Genomic DNA, 25,196 nt, shown 5'->3' with positions numbered 1-25,196 from the left:
CACCTCTGCTTGTAAGGGCTCAGTCCAAGCCTTTCCTGGTCATCATCAGTTCATCAGTATTCTCAGTTTCCGCGTGGTTTGAAGCACTAATATGGTGCAAAGATTTTCTGCTGCTGCTCTCACAGTTTTGCACTGATTAGTGGTAAATAGTTTTTTCTCTTAATAGAATTATACATTTTTTAAATCTCCTAAAAGAGTGTTCATGTGTTTTTTAATCATAGAAACAAACTTCTCTAATTCCTTACATTTTGCTAACTATTAAAAATAAAATACTACTATGATACGAATAAAAAGTTTTATGGAGGAACTCCATAGTTAAGAATTAACTTAGATTTTCACTTCAGGTAGGACTTAAGGAAATTCCTTCTTCTATTTCACACTTTAACAATTGAACTTAGGCTTTGTCTACATTAGCACTTTTGTCGGTAAAACTTTTTTCGGTCAAGGGTGTGAAAAAAACACATCCCTGACCGACAAAAGTTTCACTGACAAAAGCACCGGTGTGGACAGCGCTGTCGGCAGCAGATGCTCTCCTGCTGATATAACTACCACTGCTCATTAGGGGTGGTTTAATTATGCCTGCGGGAGAGCTCTCTCCCACTGGCATAGAGCGGCCACACAGGAGACCATATAGCGGCACAGCTGCAGTGGTACAGTTGTGCCACTGTAAGGTCCATAGTGTAGACATAGCCGAGTTAAATCTATCATGGGTCATTCAAATTTTCTAGTGTTTTTCATCAAAAGAAACATTTACTAATGAGCCTTTTTTAAAATTTCCCCTGAAAAAACATCATTTGTCCTTGGGCTCTTAGAGCAAAAAAAATCATGATAATTCTTTAAGCACAAAAAGAGTTATACCTCTAATTTAGTATAACCAATTTGACGTTTGCAAGGAAATACTGGACTTTCTCACCAGTTCTGCTTAGTACACAGAGCCTCTGCCCTTTCCTGCCAGCACCCCAACTCACCCACAAAGGATTGTGAGGGTTAGGTGGGTTCCAGCAAGAAACAGACTATGGTCATGGGTGAAAAAAAGCTGAGAATCACTTTTTGTCCCACACTTCCAGCTATGATATCTGCAAAGTATTGCAGCTGTCACCCTTTAAGCTGATCACTCCCAAATCTACCTTTCTCCCCCTGAACTCCACCCATTGTAATTTTCTCCTCTCTCATCTTCCCATTCCATCCTCTCCAATCTCCAGTCTATTAAAAAGTTCTTTGGGACAGGGACCAAGAGTTATTCTGGTTTATATTCCATGAAGCACCATGTACATCTGCAATACTATATAAATGATTCATAAAAAATAAGAACAGAGAGTGTTATAATGGAAGAACTGGGCTGGGGGAGGGGTAGCGGTTATTTTTAGCCAGTAACAATCTGTATAATCATTACCATTCAATTTTAAACCAGAATCCTTCAATGCCTTTCCATATGATGCCCTCTTTGCAAAGGCAGTGTTGTCAAGATAACTGGTTGAAGTGCTACAGACAAACGACCCCGCTCTCTGCCCGGGAAGTAAGTCCATTCTCTTCTCTCTGTGAAATGCTGATTTGGGAAGAAGAGACTTTTTAAGAAACATGAAGTTCTGTATTTCAACTGGTTTTAGAAGAAAAGTTTTGGGAACTAATATGTTTCTTGAAAAAGTGCATGAGCTGCGTTATAAAATCAGTAGTGAATTCAGAACAAACATCTGAATTTAAGTAAACTTAAATGTCCAGTATATTGAAAAATATAACTTACTCTCTATCTTACTTTAAAGTGGTTTCATAATGGTGCTGATATTCAGACCAGGGTCTAAAATTATGTTGCACAAAATACTCAGAATGGAAATAATGATAACTAGTTTACACAGTAGCAGAGTCAGCATTTAAAATAGTAAGGGGGAGTCCTCTGGAGAAAGAGAGAGAGTTTCATCTTCAGAAGGAGTAGGTTATTCTTTCGAAAATTCACAGAATTGTGAGGCCTCAAAGATTTTCATTATGACTCAGTGTGCAGAGACCTTTATCTTTTATTGCTGGAACATAGTTTCCACTGCCTAAAGTGTGGTCCTGTTCCATTGTGGGGGAAACTGACTTAGAAAGGACTGCCCAACTTGCCTTTAACCCAGAATTTGGTAATATCAGTTGCAGGATTTATAAGGTGGACATATCAAATTCTAGCTACTGACCCTTCACCCTTCTCCATTCCCGCACATCAACATGCCCCCTGTGCTGGGGACTGCAAGAGAGAGAGGCATAGATGACGACTCTACAAGTTCTATGCCCACTGGGGAGTAATGGGAGGTTTCTGGTCCCTTTGTGCCAGCTGGGTGACACAAAGGGAACTGGAGAACCTAGCCCAGTATCTTTGAATCAAAAAATGTTTGATGGTTGATTAGTTTAAACTTGATTTTAACTTGGAAGACATATTTCATTGTAATTAGTCACTGTATTGAAGGAATCAGTAGATAAGTAAAAACTTTATGCTGAAGTCCACATAGGTATCTATAACTATTTGTAAATACTCTGTGGTGAAGTCAGGGCTTAGTGGTATATTACATTGTCAGGCAATAGACCACGGTGCAATGCCAGGTCTCTCACAGTCTAGCAGGTAGAGACTGAGAGCTCTGCAGTGGTAATCTGCTGAGTCCTGGGTAAGAAATGCTCCATGTTTCTCTACAGAGAACTGTTTGCTTAAAGGAGATCTGAAAGGGGCTTCCTCCAGCCCTCCTCAGCTGGAATAAAAGTGGCAGCAATAAAGATCCTTAGCAGTGATGAGGTAGAGACCTTTGAGGAGAAAATTACAATTTCATTGAATAATTAGCAATAAGTAAATATAATGTTACATTACAAAGAAATATTGTCCATTAAAAATAGTGATTCCTGTTGTAGGGCTTGTGTATACAGAAAAGTTGTACCACTTTAACTATACCGGTACAGTTAAAGTGGTACAACCCTCTAGTGTGGATGCAGTTATACAAATACAAATGTGCTTATACCAGTATACAGCTTATTCAGATACAGGAAGGGAAATAAGCTACTGCAGTACAAGGCACCCTTATAACAGTATAACTGCATCCACACTAGGGAACTGCACCACTATAACTATACAGGTATTGGCAAAAACCCCACATCCCTTACTAACACAGTTTTACTGGTACAAAATCTGTGTGTAGACAAGGCCAACAAAAATGTTCCATTTCTAACATGACTGATGGCACCATAAATATTTTTTTAAATCTTGTACTATAGGAGGCAAATAAATATTACTTTTCCAGCAGCAGCAGCAGCAGCATATTAGTCTGGAGCAGTGGCCAGCCTAGTTAAACTGAGCTGTCAACACTTGATGGCAGATACAAGTTCCTCCCATTGTGAGGAAATTTCATGTTACATTGCAGATCAAATAAAAAGGATTTGGACCATCTGCTTTGAGTGGATGCCAGGCCATATCTGGAAGGAATGTTTTAATTTGAGGGGTTTTGAGGCAAGGGGATGCTGCTGGCTTTATCTTTTATGACACTGTGCTTTTAATAATATCAAAGGGCCCCTACAACTAGAGCTGGATGACATTTTTCAAATAGTTTATTTGCTGACAAATATAGTTTCGAGTCACCTGAAACCATTCATGAATTCATATTGAGTTCACTGAATAGTTCTGACCAAACAAAAAAAAATTGAAAAGTTTTGTTAATGTCAAAATGAAATGTTTAGTTTCGACCTGAAAAATTTGTATCAATTTGTCATTTTGATTAAAAAAAAGGAAACTAACAACATGGCTGGAGGAGGAGAAGTAATATTAAACACAGAAGGCGCAACAGACAGGTCATTGCACCAAAGTAGTTAAAGACACTTTCAATGCTCTTACAATCAGATGGTAACTGTGTAGTGAATGAACTTCCAGCCAACAAGTTGACTTGCATTATTGTGTGGGGAACATTGAGGGACCATAGGAATCTGTAAGACATCAGAAAAGAAAAAAAGCCACTTAATATTTTTCTTAGGAGTTACTGTCATTATGTGGGTTCAATTCCCTCCCGTTCTCCCCACAAGTTGTCCCCAAACCAGACAAATTATGTTATTAATTTTACACAAAGAAGTGCCAACTCAGATATATGGAGTCTCATTCAAAAAAGAATTAAGTGCTACTAAAAGCTGGATTAATATTTACTTTGATTTTGTATTAATTTATAAATGAATATTATTTTATTATATTCTCTTTTCAGGTTTTAGCATGTTGTAAGCTATTACACAAGTATTCTACATATTTGGCATTCTTTATCATGTTTTATTTAGCGTGTGTGTGAGCATGGCTCTTAAAGTACAGCTCTAAAACATACATTTTTAGAATAAACTTACATGTGCAATATCAGACTAACTCTCCTGGAGGTAGTCATCTTTAGGTTTTAAGTGTCATGCACATCAATGTTCTAACATTACAGTGAAACAAAGATTGCAATTAAATAAATTGTCACCTATCAGAACTTAGAAAGAGAAAAGACCTATTAGTCAACAAGTCTCTTTCCACGCTATAGCAGAACTTTCTCTACAATTCATTCAATAGATTCACGGTTCAGACAGAAAACAAGATCAAACTACAATATGTGTACCATACCTAGTTTCAAACATTTTTTATGCTTTACTACAGTGGTTTGCAGCCTTTTTTCATCCCTACAAATTTTGAATGGAGGTGCAAACCCATTTGGAAATCTTAAACATAGTCTGTGGACCCCCAGTGGTCTGAGGACCTTAGCTTGAAAACCACTGTTCTATGGTAACAACATCATTTTGTGGGCCCCTTACATAGTCTGCGGACCCCCCAGGGGTCTGTGGACCACAGGTTGAAAACCACTGCTTTACTACATCAAGCAATTCTTCCTGCTTATATCAAATGTTGCACTTTCTGTCCTGACTATTCACTTTCATTAATCTCACTGTTTAATTATGGAGTCCCTGGAATGAAGATGTTAATATATGCTCTTTGGTGTGGTCATTTAACTTAACTTTTGTATTAAACTAGATAGAAGATAGTATAAATCATGCTTATTTTTATTTCCCAGATGAAAAACTTGGCTAAATTGGAGTTAAGGTTGACAGACATATCAATAACATAAGGGTTAAAAAAAATTAAGAATTTTGTAGTAACAAAAAAAAAAGGAGAAAATCAGGAAATTCAGAGTTAAAAGTTAAAAGAAATCCAACCATTTGAAAGTATGGTCATGCACATTTGAGGTAACCCAAACAATTTTAACTGCCTTCTTTGCAGTGCTGGCCTTCCATCTTGTAGTCTTCATGGCACAAACATGTACAAAGTGTAAACCAATGCAATGTCATCTTCTCGAGTTTGCGGACAGGATGAAAAATAGTGCTGAATGGTGTGAACTACATCATTATATTATTTTTTTATATTTTATTTAATAAAAACCTCCATTTTAATTTTTTTTCTGAAGATACCACAGAAATTTCTGCCAGAGCACTGCCACATCCAGTGACTTGCACAGAACATAGGTCCTGCTTGCCAGAGAGTACTTGGACCTTGCACTAGACTCTTAATGAAGATGCTATTTGTTTAATTAGGAATTATACATTTTTGTTTGACTGCACATAGCACAACTGCTTCATCTTTAAAAATAAGGCATTCTAATTTTTGAGGTTACTGATTAAAGTGACATCCTTTTTATGGTGGTAGCCGTGTTAGTCTGTATCAGCAAAGTACAAGTACTCCTCATCCTTTTTATGGGTAAGATTGTCACAGATGGTATGTCTATACGCCAGTGTAAGCCCAGTGTTTGAACTCAGGCTCAAGCTTAGCCCTCTGCTTCCTTCCCCTGTCTACAATTAAATTGCACTAACTCAGGGCTGGGATTCAGGGTCCCAGGACCCCAAAGGGGTGGAGGGTCCAAGCCTGAGTCAAGCTGGGACTAGCAACTAGCCCCCAGCCATGCCCCTTCCACCCAAAGCCCCCTCTTCAGTCCCCCCCCCGAACTCCCTACCGTGGCTGCCAGCCCCTACTCCAGGCGTGCCAGGAGGACCAGGAGGGCGGGTGGTGTGGCCACAGCCTCTGAAGCACTGGGAAGGAGGGCAGGCAGTGTTGAGTAAAGAGTAGCCTCTGGATTCCCCAGCTGTGCAGGTTTAGCGGACTATGTCCCAGCCACCTACATACCCCTTCATGAGGAAGAGTGAACATAAAACTTCAGTGAGTTTTCTGGATCCTTTGTTCCCCATCTCTGGGATGTCACCAAGGAAAGGTACATTATTTATTATTATTATTTATAGGGCCCAATGGCCCCAGTCAATGATCAGGGTCACATTTTGTTAGGTACTATACAAAGTAGTAAAAACCCAGTTCCTGCCCCCAAAAGCTCTGGTCCAGAGTTTTTATTTTCTAGCTTCAGTTCCCAGTGGAGTGTATTTCTTCCATAACTGCAGAAAGGCCACATGACCCTTCAACACTGAAATATTTAGTAAGATTTAATGTTTCTAAATTCACGGAGAGGCTATTGGGAAATAGCTTTAAAGAACCTGGCCACTGAACCATTAGATCAAATCTGAAGTAATGAAGGAATGAATCATATTCCAATATAATGAATTATGTTGGAAAAGAGGAATGTTTCAGCTCTTTGATACTTCTATTATTAGTTTGATATAAGTATGAGCTCTCCTTTTATAATAGCTTGGTTCACCAAAAAACAAATGACCCTCATGTCAGTGTATCATCTCAGGAGCCCTATTACTGTGGAATCAGTACTCGTAAGCCCTGCTTAAATACAGAGACAGAAATAAATGTTGTTTTTTAGACCAATGTTAAATTTGCAGATTATTCATTCCCTTATTTAGCTTTATTGTAACTGTTCACAAAATTACTGGTTTCTAGATAGAGCAGTTACCATAGCAACCAGACATCATAAATTATATAGCAATCAGAAGCAGGACTATCAGCCATAAGCAACAATTTCAGGCTGGCAATGTGGAAAAAACAATGGTTATGAAGTATTTGTGCCTCAGCCTTGTCATATTCAGAAGCTGAATTCACATATGTTGAATTTGCAGTCTGTACATACAAAGAATTGTTGCATATGTTACTGCAATGATCCGACCTGCAAACAACTGCTAGCAGTAATAAGCAAGAACAACTGAGATCCAGAGCTTTCCTTGGAGATTAAACATTGACTGGGAGGAGTTTCTGATCTCTGGCCAAAGTATTTCTGACCCTGTTGCTGGTTAACAGTCATCTTGCTTAAAAAAAAAAAAAAAAAGTGCTAGAATATTCCAGGGTGCAAGCCACATAAGAGAGGGGCTGTGTCACTCTTACTTTGCTGCTGTAGTTCCCAACCTGGGCCCCTCAGAAACAGCAAAACAGCATGCAGGTCACACCCTGAGTATCTGTGTATAGCTGCAGCCTGCAATCCAGTTACACTTTGATTTTCACCAACCTAGGTTGCCATTTGCAGGGTGACCCCAACATGCTCTCAGTCCCAAATCCTACCACCCCCCCCCCCCAAAAAAAGTGTGTTCTGCACTGTCCAGCCCTCTCCTGGACAGTTCAGATATTTTGGGTCTTTTGCCCCTGTAAGGGGATCAATATACAATAGTTTGCTACTTTACATAGAGTTACCCAATTCACAACATTGGATTAGTTTTCATTTAAGAATAAAACAAATTTAACTAGAAAAAGAGATTTTAAGGGAGTACAATTAAAAGGCATTAAAGTCAGAAACGGTTACAAGAGAAATAAAGATAAAGCACTTTCTACTGCTAAAACTTAAACTACACTTGGTTCAAGGTGATATCCCTTATCATATGTTCCCATTAACATTGCTAGCCAAATGTTCAGGCCAGGACCTGCTTGCAACTGAACATTAAAGATTTCTTCTGATTAGTAAATCTGTTACTTTGTAGCGCCAGTTTAGTGGCAGTCAGGGCCATTCTGTGATCAAAGGTTTGCAACATTTCTCCACTGCTTGTCTCTCCAGCACCCAGTTCCCCCAGTTTGCATCAGATAGAACAACTGTAGCTTCTCACCCTGCCAGCTAGCCTGACTCAAAACCAGGGCTCATCTTCCCTGCACCTCTCCAACATGACCTGGCAGCACCTCTCTTTTCTCCTCCCTCATGCCCTCATCTCCCCACATGTGGCACTTATGTTCCATCAACCTCTGCCCCAGGGATCTTTGCTTCCTCTTCAACTCTGCTCCTCTTTTCCTCAAGCCCTACATCGTCTTTATTCCTAGCTCTCAAATTATCCTCTGCTGAAATCTCCCCTCTGCCCACCTCCTAGTTTGTGCTGTTTCTAATCCATTAAAATAACTTTTTAAAAAAAGATCAGAAATGGAAGGGCTAAGCTGTGGAAACATTACATAAATAGTTGGTTAAAACTTTCAAAAGTGCATAAAGTATAAGTCCTATTCTCTTAAGTGATTTAGGCAGTTGACTCACTGACTTTTAATAAGATTTAAGCTCTTAAGAGTCTAAGTCACTTTTGAAAATTTTATCCAGTATCTCATACTTTCTCCCATACTGCCTGTCACATTTTTAGCAAAAGAGATCAGAAAAAGATTCCTGCCAGCTCCATTTTACAGTTTGTTCAGAGGGTCAGATGTATTTTTATCTGGAACTTTCAGATTGCTGGACTGAGGAAAGTGGTGGGAGTTTTCCCTTAAATAATATCCGTTTTGTCTTGAAGCATAAAATGAATAGTCCGTTTTTAAAAACAGTCTCTGATATAAACAAGAAGAAAATAACAATTAAATTAATCTTTATCAGATATGCTGTTGCCACTTCAAGATTTAAACAGAAAGACTTCCCACTTTTTGAATCCTTGCAAGTGTAACAGCCTTGCTGCTTATCTTGGTAACAGTCCTGCTCCCTCACTAGGTGCACTATTCATTGCTCCATTCTGGAACCTGTTTGTTGCCTTGTAATGTAATGCACAGCTACCTTCAGCATTAACTATAGAACCATTCCATTTATATAATTCACTGACCTTTCACTTTATAGGGCTTGGTTTCAAGTCACTAGTCAAACAGCTTTTAGCTGAAGCATGTGCTTGGACTGCAGCACATGAACTCTTTTACAAGCCATCTGCACCAGACAACTAGACACACAACAGCCTTTCCTGGAACAGTACTCAGCGCTTGAATGGCTGGAAGTGATCAGGTCTGACCTGTGAGCACTGCAGAACTGAAGAGGATCACAGCCGTTTTTCACCACCCACGAGATTTGTATGTCCCTGTATGGTGCCCTTTCTAGAATTACTTAGACTCAGGGAGCAGTGACCTTGAAAAAGAAGGTTTCAGAGTAGCAGCCATGTTAGTCTGTATCTGCGAAAAGAAAAGGAGTACTTGTGGCACCTTAGTTTCTAAGGTGCCACAAGTACTCCTTTTCTTCTTGAAAAAGAAGCAGACTATTGACAAAGTCATAACTTACATAGAGAGGTTTCTGTCTCCTGTTTTATTTGTGTGTGTGAATTTGCAGTCATGTTGCACGTATGTAATGGGGCATGCTGTTTAAGAAACAAAGTTTTCAAAAACAGCATGTTGCTCTTCATCTCAGTCTTAGCAGACAACTACTTATAAAGCTCATCAAACCAAATGACAGGTGATATTTTAGGCTCAAAATAAAAACCTCTAGAACTAAGCAACAATAATTCTCCTTGAAGGTGGTCTATTCAGGTTTAAGGAGAGTTTTAAATTTGGTTCCAGTTTGTGGCTTTTATTTCCACATCCCTAGAAGCAAACAGGATGATTTGAGAATGTAATATTCCCTTTCAAAAAGCTTTGAAAAGAAAACAGATTGATAGACAGCTAAAACCAGCTTCAGAGCTGAAATGAATCTTTTTTGGAGGGAGGGTAGATTTTGAGGGGGTTACTGTATATCAGGTGAGTAACAATTAACAGATTCCACTCCCACCCCAACTTGGCGGTATAACAACAGAGATCTGTGTTTCTGTCTCTAGGAAGGAGAACTTCTATTTAAATTTCCCACTGCCACACACACTCGAGCCAACTTTTAAAACATCACATTTTACCAACATTTAAGTAAGCTGTCATTTTTTCCCTGCTCAGCATTACTGCCCATAAAAGGGAGAGCCATGATACATTACTTCAAATTGAAGACATCACCTGGCTCACCCTGCCTAATTTCTTACAGGAGAAATCTCAAAAAAAAATGCCCTAGAGCGAGCTTATTCTGTTTCAGAGGTGGAGTTTGCCCCCTGGCAGAATGAGCTGGGGTTTTCGCCACCAGAATCTTCAGATTCTTTGGGATTGAACAGAGGTCTGTTGTATTAATTTAGAAGGATTAAAGGGCTCAAAGGTGTTAATGTAACCCAGTCACTGTACAACATTAAACAGTTTTAAACAAAGTTCATAGTTCGGTATACAAAGACCTCAGCCTACTTTTACTAGAGCAAACACTAAAATTCACACCAAAGGTTAGAAATTTATTGAAACATACAAAAAGAAAAGAATCAAAACAAGGCAAAGAGCACTGAAACTGATTATGCAAAATAGATGTACTCAAAACCTGTCAAAGTCTCTATTTTGAGACACTGAATATTGGCTAAAGTCTCTTATTCAATTAAACAGTCCTTCATAGCAGGGAAGAAAGGGGTTAGTTCTGTTGCTCAGTTCTAAATTGGAAATGTTAGTCACTTTGTTGCTTTAGGCAAAACAGATAGACACAGAAGGGAGATAAGATCATAAAGATGGGGGAAATATGGCTTTTGTTGATGTTCTCAGAATACAGGGCAGCTGGTCAGTCACGGACAGATGCTTTGGGCTGACAAATCAGCCACAACAACTGTTGCTCCGTATCTCAGCTCACCTCCCCGCTCAGGTAAATCATCTGGTTGTTCTGGTCAGATCCCCATCCTTCACTGGTCCTTCTCAGGCTCAGCAGAGCTGGATGGGCTGTCTCATCCCATTGTGCTGGTGTCATGCAGTACAGCTGATTTCAGGATCAGATGAAAAGCCGAGAGAGAGAATGAGAGAAAGAGGGACAGGAGGAAGATAGGGGTAGGGGGCAGGACAGAAAGAAGCATACGAGGAAGGGGAAGACAAAGCAGAATCTCACATATATCAGGTTGGGATCCTCATTCATGTAATGATGATGGTCAAATATCCCCACTGGAGTACCAAAGTCTGATGTCACGGCAACAATCCCAACACAGCTGTGGTGATGGTAAAAATTTCCCCATTTTTCCTCCAAAGTCTGTTTATAAAGGACCAAGAAAGGCAGTGGGTGGAATAATCCAGCCTCTCATTATTTTGTCCACCAATTAGGCCTAATTTCCAACACACCAATTTTGGTTCTTTGATTTCCAACTCTCAACTCCTCTTGTTTATCAGTTACAATCTTTCAGTGGTATTAGTAGACCCTTTCTGTTTGAAGAAATTCAGTCTGTCTCCTTCTCACATCTTTTCTTAACCAGTTTCATACAACAGATCATTGTGACAAGTCATGAAATTTTACCCACTTTTCACCAAGTAGGCTAACAATTAAAGTAGGCCTGATAGACCACAATTATTACAACAGGTCCTGTGGGTCTGCTCCATCTACAGGACTTCTTGCCCCTCTTGTCAAAAACTGGCAGCATTTCCCCTTTCTGGCAGCTGCCCTTAGAACTCCACTCCAAGAGGAGGAACCAATATGAAGGGGGCTCCATGCAAATACAGGCTGAATGCACTTTTTAATACATTTATCATTAGTTATCAGGGAACAGTTATGTCACCCGAACCTCACTTTTGTGATCTCCCCACAGATGAACCCTGATCTATGGAGTGTCTGCTGCAGGACCTGTAGTGGGGAAATATGGTGCCACAAAGGTCAATACAGGAAGAAGGATATCCACATGCTGATCCTGGGGGAAAAGTTCCCCCAAAGAGATGCCATTAAGTCTTCTTATTGGCTGGGGCTTCTGATGACACAGCTACTAGGAAAAAAATTAGGACCAAGTGCAAAGAAAAAGGCAACTCATAATGGAATGATGGTTAGGGTCTCTTCTTAGCAAGAGTAAAGCAACAATAAGAAAATTAGCTTATCCTCACTTCAGCCATAACAAAAATAAGTCATTTACTTCTCCTTGCAGTAGCCATGTGCACTAGTACTTACCTATCATAGAAATCATCCATTTTAGGACTATGGAAATCTCCTACATCAAAGAAATTTTTACTAGTTTTGTCCAGTTTATAAGCCTATTGAGAAGAAAAAAATGTAACTGTTGATAGATCATCAATAAATAAAAGTCTAATACAACCATCAGTGACATTTTGGGAGACATGAGCAAGTTTGTAAGGGCTGAGAAGCTAAGGGAATTCGGATTTCAAAAGTCATTATTGGTTTGGATGTATTTATCTGGGGGAGTAGATGGCTTGAGGAATCAGTCACAGGAAATTGGGCCAGTCTAGGTTGCCAGTCAGGGCTGCCCTTAGGCATAGCGGCTGTGTAGGGCACCTGAACATTTGGGGCACCACTGGGTCGTAGTGTCCACTGTCCCGGATCTTCCTATCCCTGTTCTGACCCTTCCTGCAGGTTCCCACAGACAGCTGCAGCAGCCTGGTGACTCTTATTCTGGAGGGGATCTAGTAACTTAAAAGTGAAAAAGCCTTCCTGCCTTCCAGACCTATTAGCACAACATTGAAATTGTTAAAGAGCCATTCAAGTGGTAATGAAGCCATTTAACAGGCATTTGCCAACCTCCAGGTATATAATGTCAGTTTCTGAATTTACTGACAAAAACAGTAATATTTACTCAGAATATGTCTACAGGACCTTAGTTTAAAATTTGCTTTAAAAATATTTCATTAGTGAGTTGGTGAAGATTATAAAATCACATCTCTAAAAAATCCTTGCATAGCTTTTCAGATGCACAATCATCTTTAGCCTTAAATGCTTGGATCTTCAGACCTATATTTTTTTAAATAAATCCTTCAAAAGACCACCCTTATCTAAAATACACATTTTAATTACTATAGAAAAAAAACTTGCTTCCAAAGACTTCCTGTCCTTTCTGTCCATCCCTTTCTCCCTTCAACCCTTCCCCCCACACTCAGTTGAAGAGATCCCTTAAAGGGATAACACCCCTTTCCTTCAGATAGCTGGACAAAGAGTTTCACTTTCTTTACTTCTGACTATCTGATGAACTAGTTTTAAGAGAACCCTCCAGCAAAATCAATACCTAGTAAGATATAAAATCCTTTGTTATGCCTAAAATCTTTGGAAAATATTTTTTAAAGTTGGTGAAATTTCATAAACATGTCTGTTGTTATGGAGATCACACAAAGTAAATTAGTGATCCCTTTTTCTAAAAGCAATGAACATTGTTATGAACACACTAAACCTCTTTGACTGATTAATTTAAAATAATGTTTTTGTTTCAGTGAGTTAAATATGTAGTAATCTGGAATGATTACTTTATGAAGGTTTAAGAGTACATTTAAAATATAAAATCAGCTTAGAAATACTGATTAAGAAAATGTAAAACAGAGAAGAGCTACATCATGTATTCTATAATATCTAAGGTTGTATTCAGCAAGACAGCTGACTCGTTCTTACTACAAAGTTTTTGCAAATACATCTCTGACAAACTTCAGGGCACATCAAAAAACCTGTGACTAACATTTTTTATTCCCAAGTTTAGTGCTTTTAATTAGGTACCTTCTGCATGTCCATTCTTCACCATCTGGCATGCAGTGGAAAACATGCTCCATTTTCTTTAGAAAGAAATTGCAGAAGTGTTTTTTTTCAAATGTCATTTGCCTCATTTAGGTTCAGGGATTTAACTGGAAGGAGGTGAGTAGGGTGAGGGAGGGAAGAGAGGAGGGAGACAGTGGGGGGAGGGCAGGGACTGGGTGGAGTGGGGTGGAGCAGGAGTGGAGTATGGGTGGGGCCACAGGCAGAAGAGGTGGGCTGCGGAGCTAGCCTCCCCAAGCGGCAGCTTCACCCACTGCCCATGACATCAGGTAAGAGAGGGTCGGCTCCCACACACCCAGCATGCACTGCAGTCTCCTTAGGCAGGGGCCGCATTCACAGAGCTGAATGTGCCGGCGCCGCACATTCTGTGTGATGGAGAAGGTACAGGGGTCTCTGCAGGGAACTGTGACTCTCTTCCACCAGGAGGCTGGCCAGGTGACTCGGTATCCTTTGCTGACTTTCCCTCCCGCCCCTGGGCTGCGAGCACGGGCTGCCATCGGGGATAGGGCTCCATAAATCCTAAGGACAGCCCTGTTGCCAGTTATGATGCAGCCCATGTCAGTAGTGATCAAAAGTTGTTACCATGTAAAGGCTGTTTGGTGGCCTGTGGAGATCAAGTGTTGGCCTCTATCCAGTTCCCAGTGGAGCCACACGTCACACAAATCACCACTATAACTGGCACTTTTGGGCAGCCTCCGCAGAGGCGCCAAGGATTGGAAAACACGGAGACTGAACTATCCTTTCTTTCCCGGATATGGCCCCTCCGGGGCAGGATTGAAACACATTGACATGGCAGTTTCAGGAAACTTGCACTACTGTGGCCTATGTTGCAGCTGTTCTGTGGAACAATGGGGGACTGCATTCCCTAGGGCTGATAATCCCTAGGGCTCTATACTCATACAAAACATTTAAAATAAAGTGTTCGTTTACTGTTACTAATTGTACACTAATTATTACAGTATTTAGTGTTATATTGGATCATATTAAAGAAGTTCTGTGTTAAAATCACAAATGAGTTTGACTCCCCATAGTTTAAATTCCAAGATATTACTAACGAAGAGGTCTCTTGGTTTTTGGTCTCTTGTTTTTACTGTTTCTCTCCCTCTCTGTGTGAAACTTGCAAGCTGCTAATTGTGTTAGTACATCCTAAGACAGAGTCTGTTCTCAAAGCAATACTTTGTAACAACTACTCACAGAGAGAGAGAGAGAGAGAGAGACTCAAAGAGATACTTTGTAACAACAGAAACAGCACACAGAGACTCCCTGCCCTTTTGTTGTATTTATCTCACTTTGTTAACAATTGTGATTAAAATAGAGAAAGAGAATGTATGTGGATGGATGCTTGGTGCAGATAATAAATGAATGATCAGGGAGGCGCCAGCCTAAGAATCCAGTGTCCATTGGCCAAAGAAGGCGTCAAGTGGAAATAAGCGGAGGACCCCGGAGGGCAGACTGGAATCCACCCAACAGCCTCAAGAATGGGAGAACCGAAGAACAAGATAACATCTGGCAGCACGGAGCCATCAGGAATGTGCCATCTGCTGATTGATTCAGCAACAGCATGATGAAGCAATTCCCATAGACTGGCATAGGAATAAATTCCTATAAAAATGGACTCTAGAAAGTGAGAACTTTGGGGTCTGATTCTGCAAACCAACTTTCAGGAGCATCAGATGAGCATCTGACAAGGCCCTGCTCCCTCTTCGTGTCCAGGCCACCTGGCCAGCGGCTTGGCACGAGCAACTCTAAGGCTGGTAACTATGATAACAACCTTGCAGAACCTGTGTGTGTGTGTGTGTATGAATGAATGTGTGAATAAATATGAAATTGAATGGAATGTTATAGCTATAACTAACTGCTTACTATGATTCTCTCTGGATTCACAATAAGTGTGGCATTTTGCCTTATTCCCTTGAATAAGATCCTGCTGGTTTTTATTTTATTGGTATAACATTAGCACATGTTCTTATAGTGCAAACAGCAGCCTTACAAGATTACAAGCACTCTAGCAAATAAATTTGAAACACCTGAATTGTGAGAATTCAGTGATTATACGTGTCATACACAGATTTTATACACTTCCTTCCTCTCACAAACAATTCGTCAAATATTTACAAACATAGAAGAATAAAAGAGAAACTGTTTCGTTCTACAGGGAGAGAGAGAGATTAAACTTCAGATGCCAATGGTGATGGTTTAGGCTCTAATCCAACAAAGCACACAAGTACATGCTCAATTTAAAGCACATGGTTAATCACATTGAAGTCAGTGGGATCACTTGTGCTTAAAATTCAAGCACATGCTTTAGTACTTTACTCACTCAGGGCCTTATTTTGGGGTCTAACTATCAAGCCTGTTTTAGCAAAATTCCTTGGAACTACATGTTCAAATCCCATCCAGCAGAGTGACTTCAGCCATTGTTTCCCAAGAGAGAAACTGAATTTCATGCAGTTTGTTGTGTCTGGGTTTTACTGGTGACTTAAAAATTGAGATCTTGTCTGCTCTGCATGGATGTTAAAGAACCAGTGGTACTTTTTGCAATGGCAGGGATTTATCCTGCTGTCGGGCACCATGCTTTCTCATGCTTCTAAAAACTATTTAAAATGACTTATGCATATAGCAAAGGAAGTAGAACCTTTGGTAAGTCTGTGCACTAACCTCAGGTACAATTTTCAAAATTGTCTAAGTGACATAGCCCTGGTCTACACTCGAGTTAGGTCAACGCAAGGCAGCTTAAATTGATCTAACTCAAAATGTCACTCCCACCTATGTAACTCGTCTGCTACACCAACTTTAACTTCACGTCAGTGAGAGATGTAGCACTTAGGTTGTTGTAGTTAGGTCGATACGTCAGTGTAGACACTGTGTTACTTAGGTCAACTTTAGTGGCCTCCAGGAAGTGTCCCGCAATGCCCCACCTTGACTGCTCTGGTCACTGTTTAGCACTCTGCTGTCAAGAGGCCAGATACACAGATACATGCCCTCCCCTTTAAAGACCTACGAATTCTGAAATCCCATCTCCTGTTTGCCCGGTGTGGAGAGCTCACCTAGCAACTGTCAAGCATGCACAGCAACTGCCCAGCTGACCATGCCAGCTCCATGCTGCAGACACACTCCTGAGTGGAGTACACAGGCGGTGGTGGATCTCCTGGATCTGTGGGGAGAAGAGGCTGTGCAGGCACAGCTTCGATCCAGCTGTAGAAACACTGATATCTCCCAGCAGGTCGCTCAGGGCACGGAGGAGAAAGGATACAAGAGGAACCTGTAGCAGTGCCACGTGAAAGCCAAGGAGCTGCGGCAGGTGTACCAGAAGGCAAGGGAGGCTAACACTTGCTCTGGTGCAAAGCCTCAGACATGCCACTTTTACGAAGAGCTGCATGCCATCCTTGGCGAAGACCCCCCACTCCCCCAAAGCCCCATGAATACTTCGGGGGAGCAGGAGTCACAGCCCCCCCTCCCCCATGAACAGTGATGAAGAGGAGGCGTATGGGGGACAGGCGACTGAGGGGATCCAGTGGCACAGCAAGCCAGGAACTTTTTGGCTCTGGACAGTCCAGCCAGTCCCTCCAATCCAGCACAGATGAGCCTGAAGCAGGGGAAGGAACCTCTGGTAAGTATGCAATTTGCTTGGAAATTGCAGAGACACATCTGTTTATTTACTCTTTTTTACTTATGCTAGAAGATGTAGTGAAATAACCAAAAGACTTAGAGCTGCGATCTGCTTCCCATTCCCCTGTACAGTTAGGCAGAGAAGGCCATGCAGAACAGTTTGTTTATGTACACTTGGATGTCCCATGAATCCTCTGTACCTACCACTGCTGGGACTGCCACCATGCTCTATGAATCCCAACGAGAAGTGAAAATATACTGCTTGCAAATTGTGGGCATCAAGGGGAGTGAGTTCAGTATACTAAGTTGCCATTTATCTCGTGAATAGTACCCCTGTGCATTGTACCTTTTCCAGCCAGAAATGTGGCCTTGAGGGTCTCACCATCCACAATGGCGGAGCAACTCAGCCAGATAAAGAGGAGGGGGATGACATATTCAAAGATATCTTGCAAGCCTCTGCTACTTCAAATACCAAGCACAGGGCTTGGAGGATCACTCATGCAGACAGCAGGGGCAAGGATAAAGCAGAGAGGGGAAAGGCACAGGGAAAGGAGAGAGACATGTACCAGGAGATACTACTGCTTCTCAAGCAGAAAACAAATATGTTGCAGACTCTTGATGGCCTTCAGGTTCAACAGACCCGTGCTCACCTCCCTCTGAAGCCCATTCCACGTGGCATGTAGGGCCACTACATTACCCCTACCAGCTACCATTTCACCCTGGGGGAGAGTACAGGCAATCACAGCTGCACATACACGGACCAATGAAAGATGCAGATGGTGTATATGTATGGGAAATGGAAATGACTGTTCTTTCCCCTGTATTTATAAAGTTCCATTCAGTTATAAATGTGTCTGTTTGCATAGGTTTGGAATAATAGTCTATTTATGGAAACTTAATTCATCTTTATTAGCTCACAACATATGCTGGCTGAGGCTGACATCGTTCACAGATAATAGCAATAGGTGCATTTACAATGTTATATTGCTACACGCACAGCACTCATTACAGGGGCGCAAAAAAGCAATGCCAGGCACACTATAGCAACACATATTACCATAACTCACTATTAAATTGGTCTTTCAAACCCTCTGTGAGCCGAATAGCTTCACGTTGAGCTCTTCCTATAACCCTGGTATCCAGCTGCTCAAAATCAGCAGACAGCCGTTCCGCCTCCTCCCTGGCAGAAATTTTTCTCCCGTTGCTTCACAGATATTATGAAGGACACAGCAGGCAGCTATAATCACTGGGATATTTTTTTCATTGAGGTTCAATTTCATGAGTAGACAGTGCCAGCGGCCACTCAAACAGCCAACAGCATATTCAACTGTCATAATGTATCTGCTGAGCCTGTAGTTGAAGTGTTCCCTGGTGCTATCAAGGTGGCTGGTGTATGCTTCATGAGCCACAGAAGTAAGGCGTAGGCTGGGTCTCCCAGAATCACTATTGGCATTTCAACATCCCCAATGGTAATACTCTGGTCTGGAAAGGAAGTCCCTGCTTGCAGCTTTCTGTGCTCCTAAAGATGCGCATGTCATGTACCTTCCTTGACCAGCCCACATCGATGTTGGTAAAAGATCCCCGGTGATCCACAAGTGCTTGCAATACCATAGAAAAGTAGCCCTTTCTGTTGATTTACTTTGAGGCACGGTGGTCAAGTGCCAAAATAGGGATATGCATGCCATCTATTGCCCCACTGCACTTTAGGAACCCCACTGCTGCAAACCCATCCAATATATCATGCACATTGCCCAGAGTCACAGTCCTTCGTAGCAGGAGGTGATTAATGGCCCTGCACACTTGCATCACAGCAATCTCCATGGTGGATTTCCCAACTTCAAATTGATTCCCAACTGATCAGTAGCAATGTGGCATTGCAAGCTTCCACACAGCAATCCAGGGCCAGTCCACAACATTTTGGCACCTGAGGCGGGGAGCTCAAATGATGCCCCCATGCCCCCTCGCTTGGGCCAAAACTTTGAAAGGTCTCAATTCTGCCTTCTTCCTGTTCTACTCCTCTCATGGTACTGCTCTGCTATCTACCCAAATAAAGGAGAACTAACAACTTAAAATGCCTTGTTCAAAAATTTTAAGTAACACTTAACTTTCAAACACCTGAACAGCAAATGTAACTTTTCTTGTCTGCATAGTAAACACTGGCATTTTTACCTGTTTGAATAATCAAAGTGGTGCTTTCCATGCCTTCTTGGTTGCAAAGATTTGAACTGCTTCCTGAAGGTCCACAGTCTGGGCCTGCTCATGCTTTATTGAGATGATGCAAGGCCAACCAGCCTCTCCTGTGGCATTGTGGAGCGTAGATGTGTTTTTATTAACTTCAGCTTGGAGAAGCTGCGTTCTCCACTGGCAACTGTTACAGGAAGTGTTAGAAGTATGTGCAAAGCAACAAAAGCATTGGGAAGAGGGTGGTCATCTTATGTGTGCACATATATTCCAGAACAGCCTTTGGAGTTGATCCTGCTGAAATGTATCTTGAAAGAGCTTTCAGTTCAACACCTAAATATCTCGCATCAATATCGTGCATGTCATCATGTGTCAACACTGTCTCTAGTGCCCTGCATTGCTGATGTAGGTCTTCTTCAGGTATAGTGAGGAGTTTTGGAATATCATACCACATCCCAAATATACTGCTGTGTTCCTTGAGCTGCATGAAACATTCTTCAACTGACTGGATTGCACAATCTAGCACCTGGTTAAAGAATTCAACTTTGAATTGTTGTTTGGGGTCTCTTATGGGATTATCCTGCGCCTCGTAATCAAAATTTCTTCTTCTTCGGTGACTCTTGTATTCTTGAATGGGTGGGAAAATAGCTTCAGTGTGAAGTTCCTCTGCCAACTTCTGTGCACTCTTCAGAACGTTTTGAAATCCCTCTTCTGACCGGTAAGACTGTAGGTATGACTTTGCTTTGTCCAGTTGTTCCATTGCTCCAGATATATCAAGGTCAACACCTTGGAGTCTCTTGCTTACAACATTTATTTCAAACAGTATGTCATGCCACAACACTAAGGCACACAGAAATTTGAAGTTATGTATGTTTCTGGTGATTCCATTTCCCTCTGCCACTGTTCTCCCACGAACAGTTCCTGTCATAGCATTATCCTCCATAGTGGCAACTATGGCATCATCTATCTTCCCAATTTGGTGTTTGATAGGCTTTACTGCCTCCACTCGACTTTCCTATCGTGTGGCACTCAGTGGTTTCAGTGTCAGAGAGGATGTTCCCAGATGTTGCTTCAAAATTTGCCATTGATGAGTTGATGCAGAGAAAAATACATAGATGCTTTGAATTACATTAAAAAATTCAGCAGCCTCACTAGAAGCTGATGCTGCATCACTGACCACCACGTTCAATGAATGAGAACTGCATGGGACAAAAAAAGCTGGAGGATTTAATTCTCAGATCTGTATCTACATTCCTCTGTTCTTTCCTCTCATGTTGGCACCATTATCGTAGCCCTGACCTCTCATGTCAGCTATCACAATTCCCATATCTTCCAGTTTTTTAAGAAGCACATTTGTCATACCAGCTCCTGTAGTATCATCAATGTCAATAAATTCTAGAAAATGCTCTCTGACAGTCTCCACTGCAGGGACATTTTCACTAAGTTCTGTTGTTGTTACAAAACGTACCAGTAAAGTAATTTGTTCCGTATAGCTGATGTCAGGTGTGCAGTCCAGAATAACAGAGTAATATCTTGCTGACTTCAGATCTGCCACAATCTTCTGTTTGACTTTTGTTGCCAGTAACTGTGTGATCTCATTTTGAATTGTTTCTCCAAGGTAGTGGTGTGTGTACATTTCTTGGGTGATGACTCTTCTTAGATGCTCCTGGAGTACAGTATCAAACTCAGCCATCAGCTCCACAATTTTAAGGAAGTTTCCATTGTTTGGCACATACAGCTGATCTGAAGTGCCACGCAGTGCTAGGTTTTGGGTAGCAGGCATTCTCACAATGGCAATGAGCCTTTTCAGAACATTTTGCCAGTAAAGAGACTCTGATGCACAATCTTCTCTTGATGCTATGGTGGCCTTTAACCTTAGTCTCATCTCAAGCTCTTTCCACCTATGGAATGCTCTCTGGTGATTTGCTGCCTTCTCATGGCATGCCAGATTTCTTGCCAGATTTTTCCAGTCCTTTCTTCCTGTAGAACCCAGTGTGGATGGAACATTAGACTGGAAGAGTTTGCAACAAAAATAGTATGCAGCATTCTGGGTTTTTGAGTACATAAGCCATGGCCTCTCCACTTCGTCACCATTGGGGATTTCACGCCAGTAATGTGTTGGATGGAAACTTCTATTTTCATTGTCTTTGGGGAACATGAAGTTTTTCACTTGCTGTGGCCCATGCCGTACAAGGAAGTCCCTCAGGCTACTGCTCAAGTGGGTCCACAGTCCTGGATCATCTAGACTTAAGGAACTAAATGCAGCAGCAGCTGTTTCTTGCACCTCCACCACACTCTTCTCTGATCTACATTTTTCTTCAGGAATGTGCATGGTTACATCCATCTGAGATGGAGATATGGATGCTGCAGTAGCTGCCAGGTCACCTGTACTCTGACTAACTGAAAGATCAGGCATCTCCTCACCACTCACATCCTCACTGGGGCCGGAAGGCCCACCATGAACATTTGTGTCTATGTATCTCAGGAAAACTCCTTCCTGCTTAAACAGAAAAGCTTCCTTTGCTTTATTTCTTTTTCTGAATGCTGCCCCAGAGGGGTGTTTTCTTCTTTCATTCATAACTGCTGTTCTGTGCCAGCTATAGTGGCTCTCAACACTCAGTTGAAGGGGACAAATAAGCAGGCTGGTAACAGGGCCTGAGTGAGGGAAGATATCAGCGTCTTAAGGGCCTAACTGGCTCCTACTACTTCAGTTGACTGCCTGTTCTCCTCAAGTGGATTCAGGGAAGCAGTAGGAAACAGGAAGCTCCCTGAGAAGCTGGTGTTAATCAGTCCAAGCTTCGGGGGGTGCTAGAGAGGTACATAAGAGGCTTCTCCTCCTCTTTCTCCCTGCAGCTCCTGCTGCTTTCTGTTATTCCCTCTCATCTTTTCTCTTGACTGCCTGTTATGTCTCTTGTGCCCTCCTTCCTCCAGCACAGCACTCCACCATCTCTGCATCTAGAGCAGAGAGAATACATATGCACCAACAGCAGACACAATTTTCTACACTCTGGGTTCTAGTGGCATCCCCTCACAATCTGGCACCTGAGGCGGCCGCCTGAGTTTGCCTCATGGTAAGGCCAGCCCTGCAGCGATCACCCCTCACTTCTCCACTGTCAGTGCAGATTTTGTTTTGGTGTCACTGAGCTGGAAGGCTGGGGCGAGCTCCACACACTGATCGAGGAATATGGCCTCATGCATCCAGAAGTTCTGCAGCCACTGCTTGTCATCACATACCTGCATAACGATGCAATCCCTCCAGTTAGTGCTTGTTTCTCAGGCTCAGAACCAGCTCTCCACTGTCGGTAACTGCTCCGTGAATCCTGCCAACAATTTTGAATTGTTTCTTTCTATGTTCCACAGCAATCTAGCCTCCAAGGAATGGTCATGCTTCCTGCTGGTCCTCTGGGCAGCTCTGCAAATTCTGCATGATCAGGCGCCCCGTGCTCGCAACGCTCATCACAGTTGTGCAGAGCTGTGCAGGCTCCAATGCTTCTCAGAGAGATGGGTTTCCAGGGCTTTTGAAAAGAGGCATGAAACATTATGGAATGGAGAACACTGCATTATGGGAGTTGAAATCATGTTCCCAGTCACCCCTGCATGACTCGTCTGCCCACATGAGGCATTGCAAAAACTTCCCAAAACACCCTGCGCTAGATTGTCGGAAGTTGCACAATGGGACAGCTACTACGATACACTGCTCGCTGTACCGATACAAGCGCTGCTAGTGAGGATGTGCACTACCGACACAAGGAGCATAGTGTGGACATGCAACAGTGATTTAATTACTGCTGTGGCTGTATGTCGACATATTTAGGTCAACATAATTTTGTACTGTAGACAAGCTCTTTGGGAGACCAGGTGGGTGAGGTAATAATATCTTTTACTGGACAACTTCTGTTGATGAGAGAGACAAGCTTTCAAGCTTACACAGAGCTCTTCTTCTGGCCTGGGAAACTTACCAAGGCCAGGTCTACGCTACAGACTCATATCGGTATAACTACATCGCTTATGGGTGTGAAAAATCCACACAACTGAGCAGCATAGTTATATCAATCTAACCCATCGACATAGAGGTGGATTAACAACGCCAATGGGAGAAGCTCTCCCATTGGCATAGGAGCGTCTTCACTTAAGCACTACAGTGGCACAGTTGCATCAGTGCAGCTGCGCCAATGCACCGTTTTAAATGTAGTCCTGCTTTAGGACTGCAGCTGCACTGCTGTAGCACTTCCATGAAGATGCTACCTATGCCGCTTCTCCCATCAGCGTAGGTAATCCACCTCCCCAAGAAGCAGCCGCTGGATCGATGGGAGAAACTCTTTCATCAACACAGCGCTGTCTTCACTGAGATTTAGGTTGGCATAACTGTGTCGCTCAGAGGTTAGGAAAACTGTTTAACGTAAGTAGCTAACACACATTTCCAGGGAACATTCAAGGTGAAGTGACCCGTTAGCACCCCACCAGTCATAGGGAGGAAAGGAAGGGGGTGGGGAAGCAGTTGGGGGCATTGTTAGTGGGTTAGAGACCGATTTATGGCTCATTACAACAATCTAACAATCCCCCAGCTGCTTCCCCTGCCCCCTTCCTTTCCTCCCTATGACTGGAGGAGTGTAAACAGGCCACTTTGCTTCTACTTATGTTAAACAATCTGTTCCATCTTGTATTTAGGTGCAACACTCTGAGGCTTGGTCTACACTAGCAACTTATGTCAGTATAACTACGTAACTCAGGGGTGTGGAAAATCAACACTCCTGTGTCACTCAGTTATACCAACCTAACTCCCAATGTAGCCAGCGCTATGTCGATGGCAGGGCTTCTCCTGTTAACATAGCTACCCTTCTTGGGGAGATGGAGTACCTACACTGAAGGGAGTGCTACTGTGGTGCAGCTGCACCAATGCAGCTATGCTGCTGCAGGCTTTTAAGTGTAGACAAGCCCTGAGTACCCTTCCCAGACCTGAAGAAGAGCTCTGTCCAAGCTCAAAAGCTTGCCTTTCTCCAAAACAGAAGTTGGTCCAATAAAAGATATTTCCCCACCTTGTCTCTCCAGTATCCTGGGAGCAGACATACCAACTCTCACGAACTGAACATAAGAGTCACAATTTCTGAGTAAAATTAAGTCTCACTCATGATCTCGTGAGAGAACTCAAGTGTCAGTGTTTTTTTCAGCCGTGGCACAAATGTGTTTGCAGTCAAACAGGAGTTACGTCACCCTAAACAAAGGAAAAAATGGTTACTCCCTTCTTGTAACTGTTGTTCTTCAAGATGTGTTGCTCATGTCCATTCCAATTAGGTGTGCGCGCACTGCGTGCACAGTCATAGGAAGGTTTTTCCCCTAACAGCACCCGTCAGGTCGGCCGTGGAGCCCACTGGAGTGGAGCCTTCATGGCGGTGAATATAGGTCCCTGCCAACCCACTGCCTCCTCAGTTCCTTCTTGCCGGTTACTCCAACAGAGGTTGAGGTGGGTGGGTTTGGAATGGACATGAGCAATACATCTCGAAGAACAGTTACGAGAAGGTAAGTAAACGAGTGCTTGCTCATGTTGATTCCAATTAAGTGACTCACAAGCCCTACCCAGGAGGTGGGGTTGGAGTTCATGGAATCGCTGACTGGAGCACCGCTCTGCCGAATGGTGCATCGTCTCTGGCATGCTGGGTAATTGCGTAACGAGAGGTTGAAGTGTGACCACATCACCGCCCTGCAGATCTTCTGTGTCGGGACCTGCGCCAGGAACACCTC

The 25,196-nt window shown here is 42.4% G+C and overlaps 1 protein-coding gene across 3 annotated transcripts in view; it reads right to left on the bottom strand.

Annotated features, from left to right (window-relative positions):
• LOC141980730 (uncharacterized) overlaps positions 1–25,196 on the bottom strand; it is a 122,198-nt gene that overhangs the window by 60,136 nt on the left and 36,866 nt on the right. For all 3 annotated transcript variants that reach the window (XM_074942261.1, XM_074942260.1, XM_074942259.1), the window contains exons 7-9: positions 12,087–12,169; positions 3,845–3,933; positions 1,394–1,546 (exon numbers count right to left, since the gene is read on the bottom strand). In XM_074942261.1, the coding sequence (XP_074798362.1) occupies positions 1,394–1,546; positions 3,845–3,933; positions 12,087–12,169 (325 nt within the window). The remainder of the gene's footprint in view (positions 1–1,393; positions 1,547–3,844; positions 3,934–12,086; positions 12,170–25,196) is intronic.

Source organism: Natator depressus, chromosome 1 (genome assembly GCF_965152275.1).
Source record: "Natator depressus isolate rNatDep1 chromosome 1, rNatDep2.hap1, whole genome shotgun sequence".
In the NCBI taxonomy this organism is placed as follows: Eukaryota; Metazoa; Chordata; order Testudines; family Cheloniidae; genus Natator; species Natator depressus.
The sequence above is the reverse complement of the archived record's forward strand: the minus strand, read 5'-3'. Positions and strand labels throughout refer to the sequence as shown.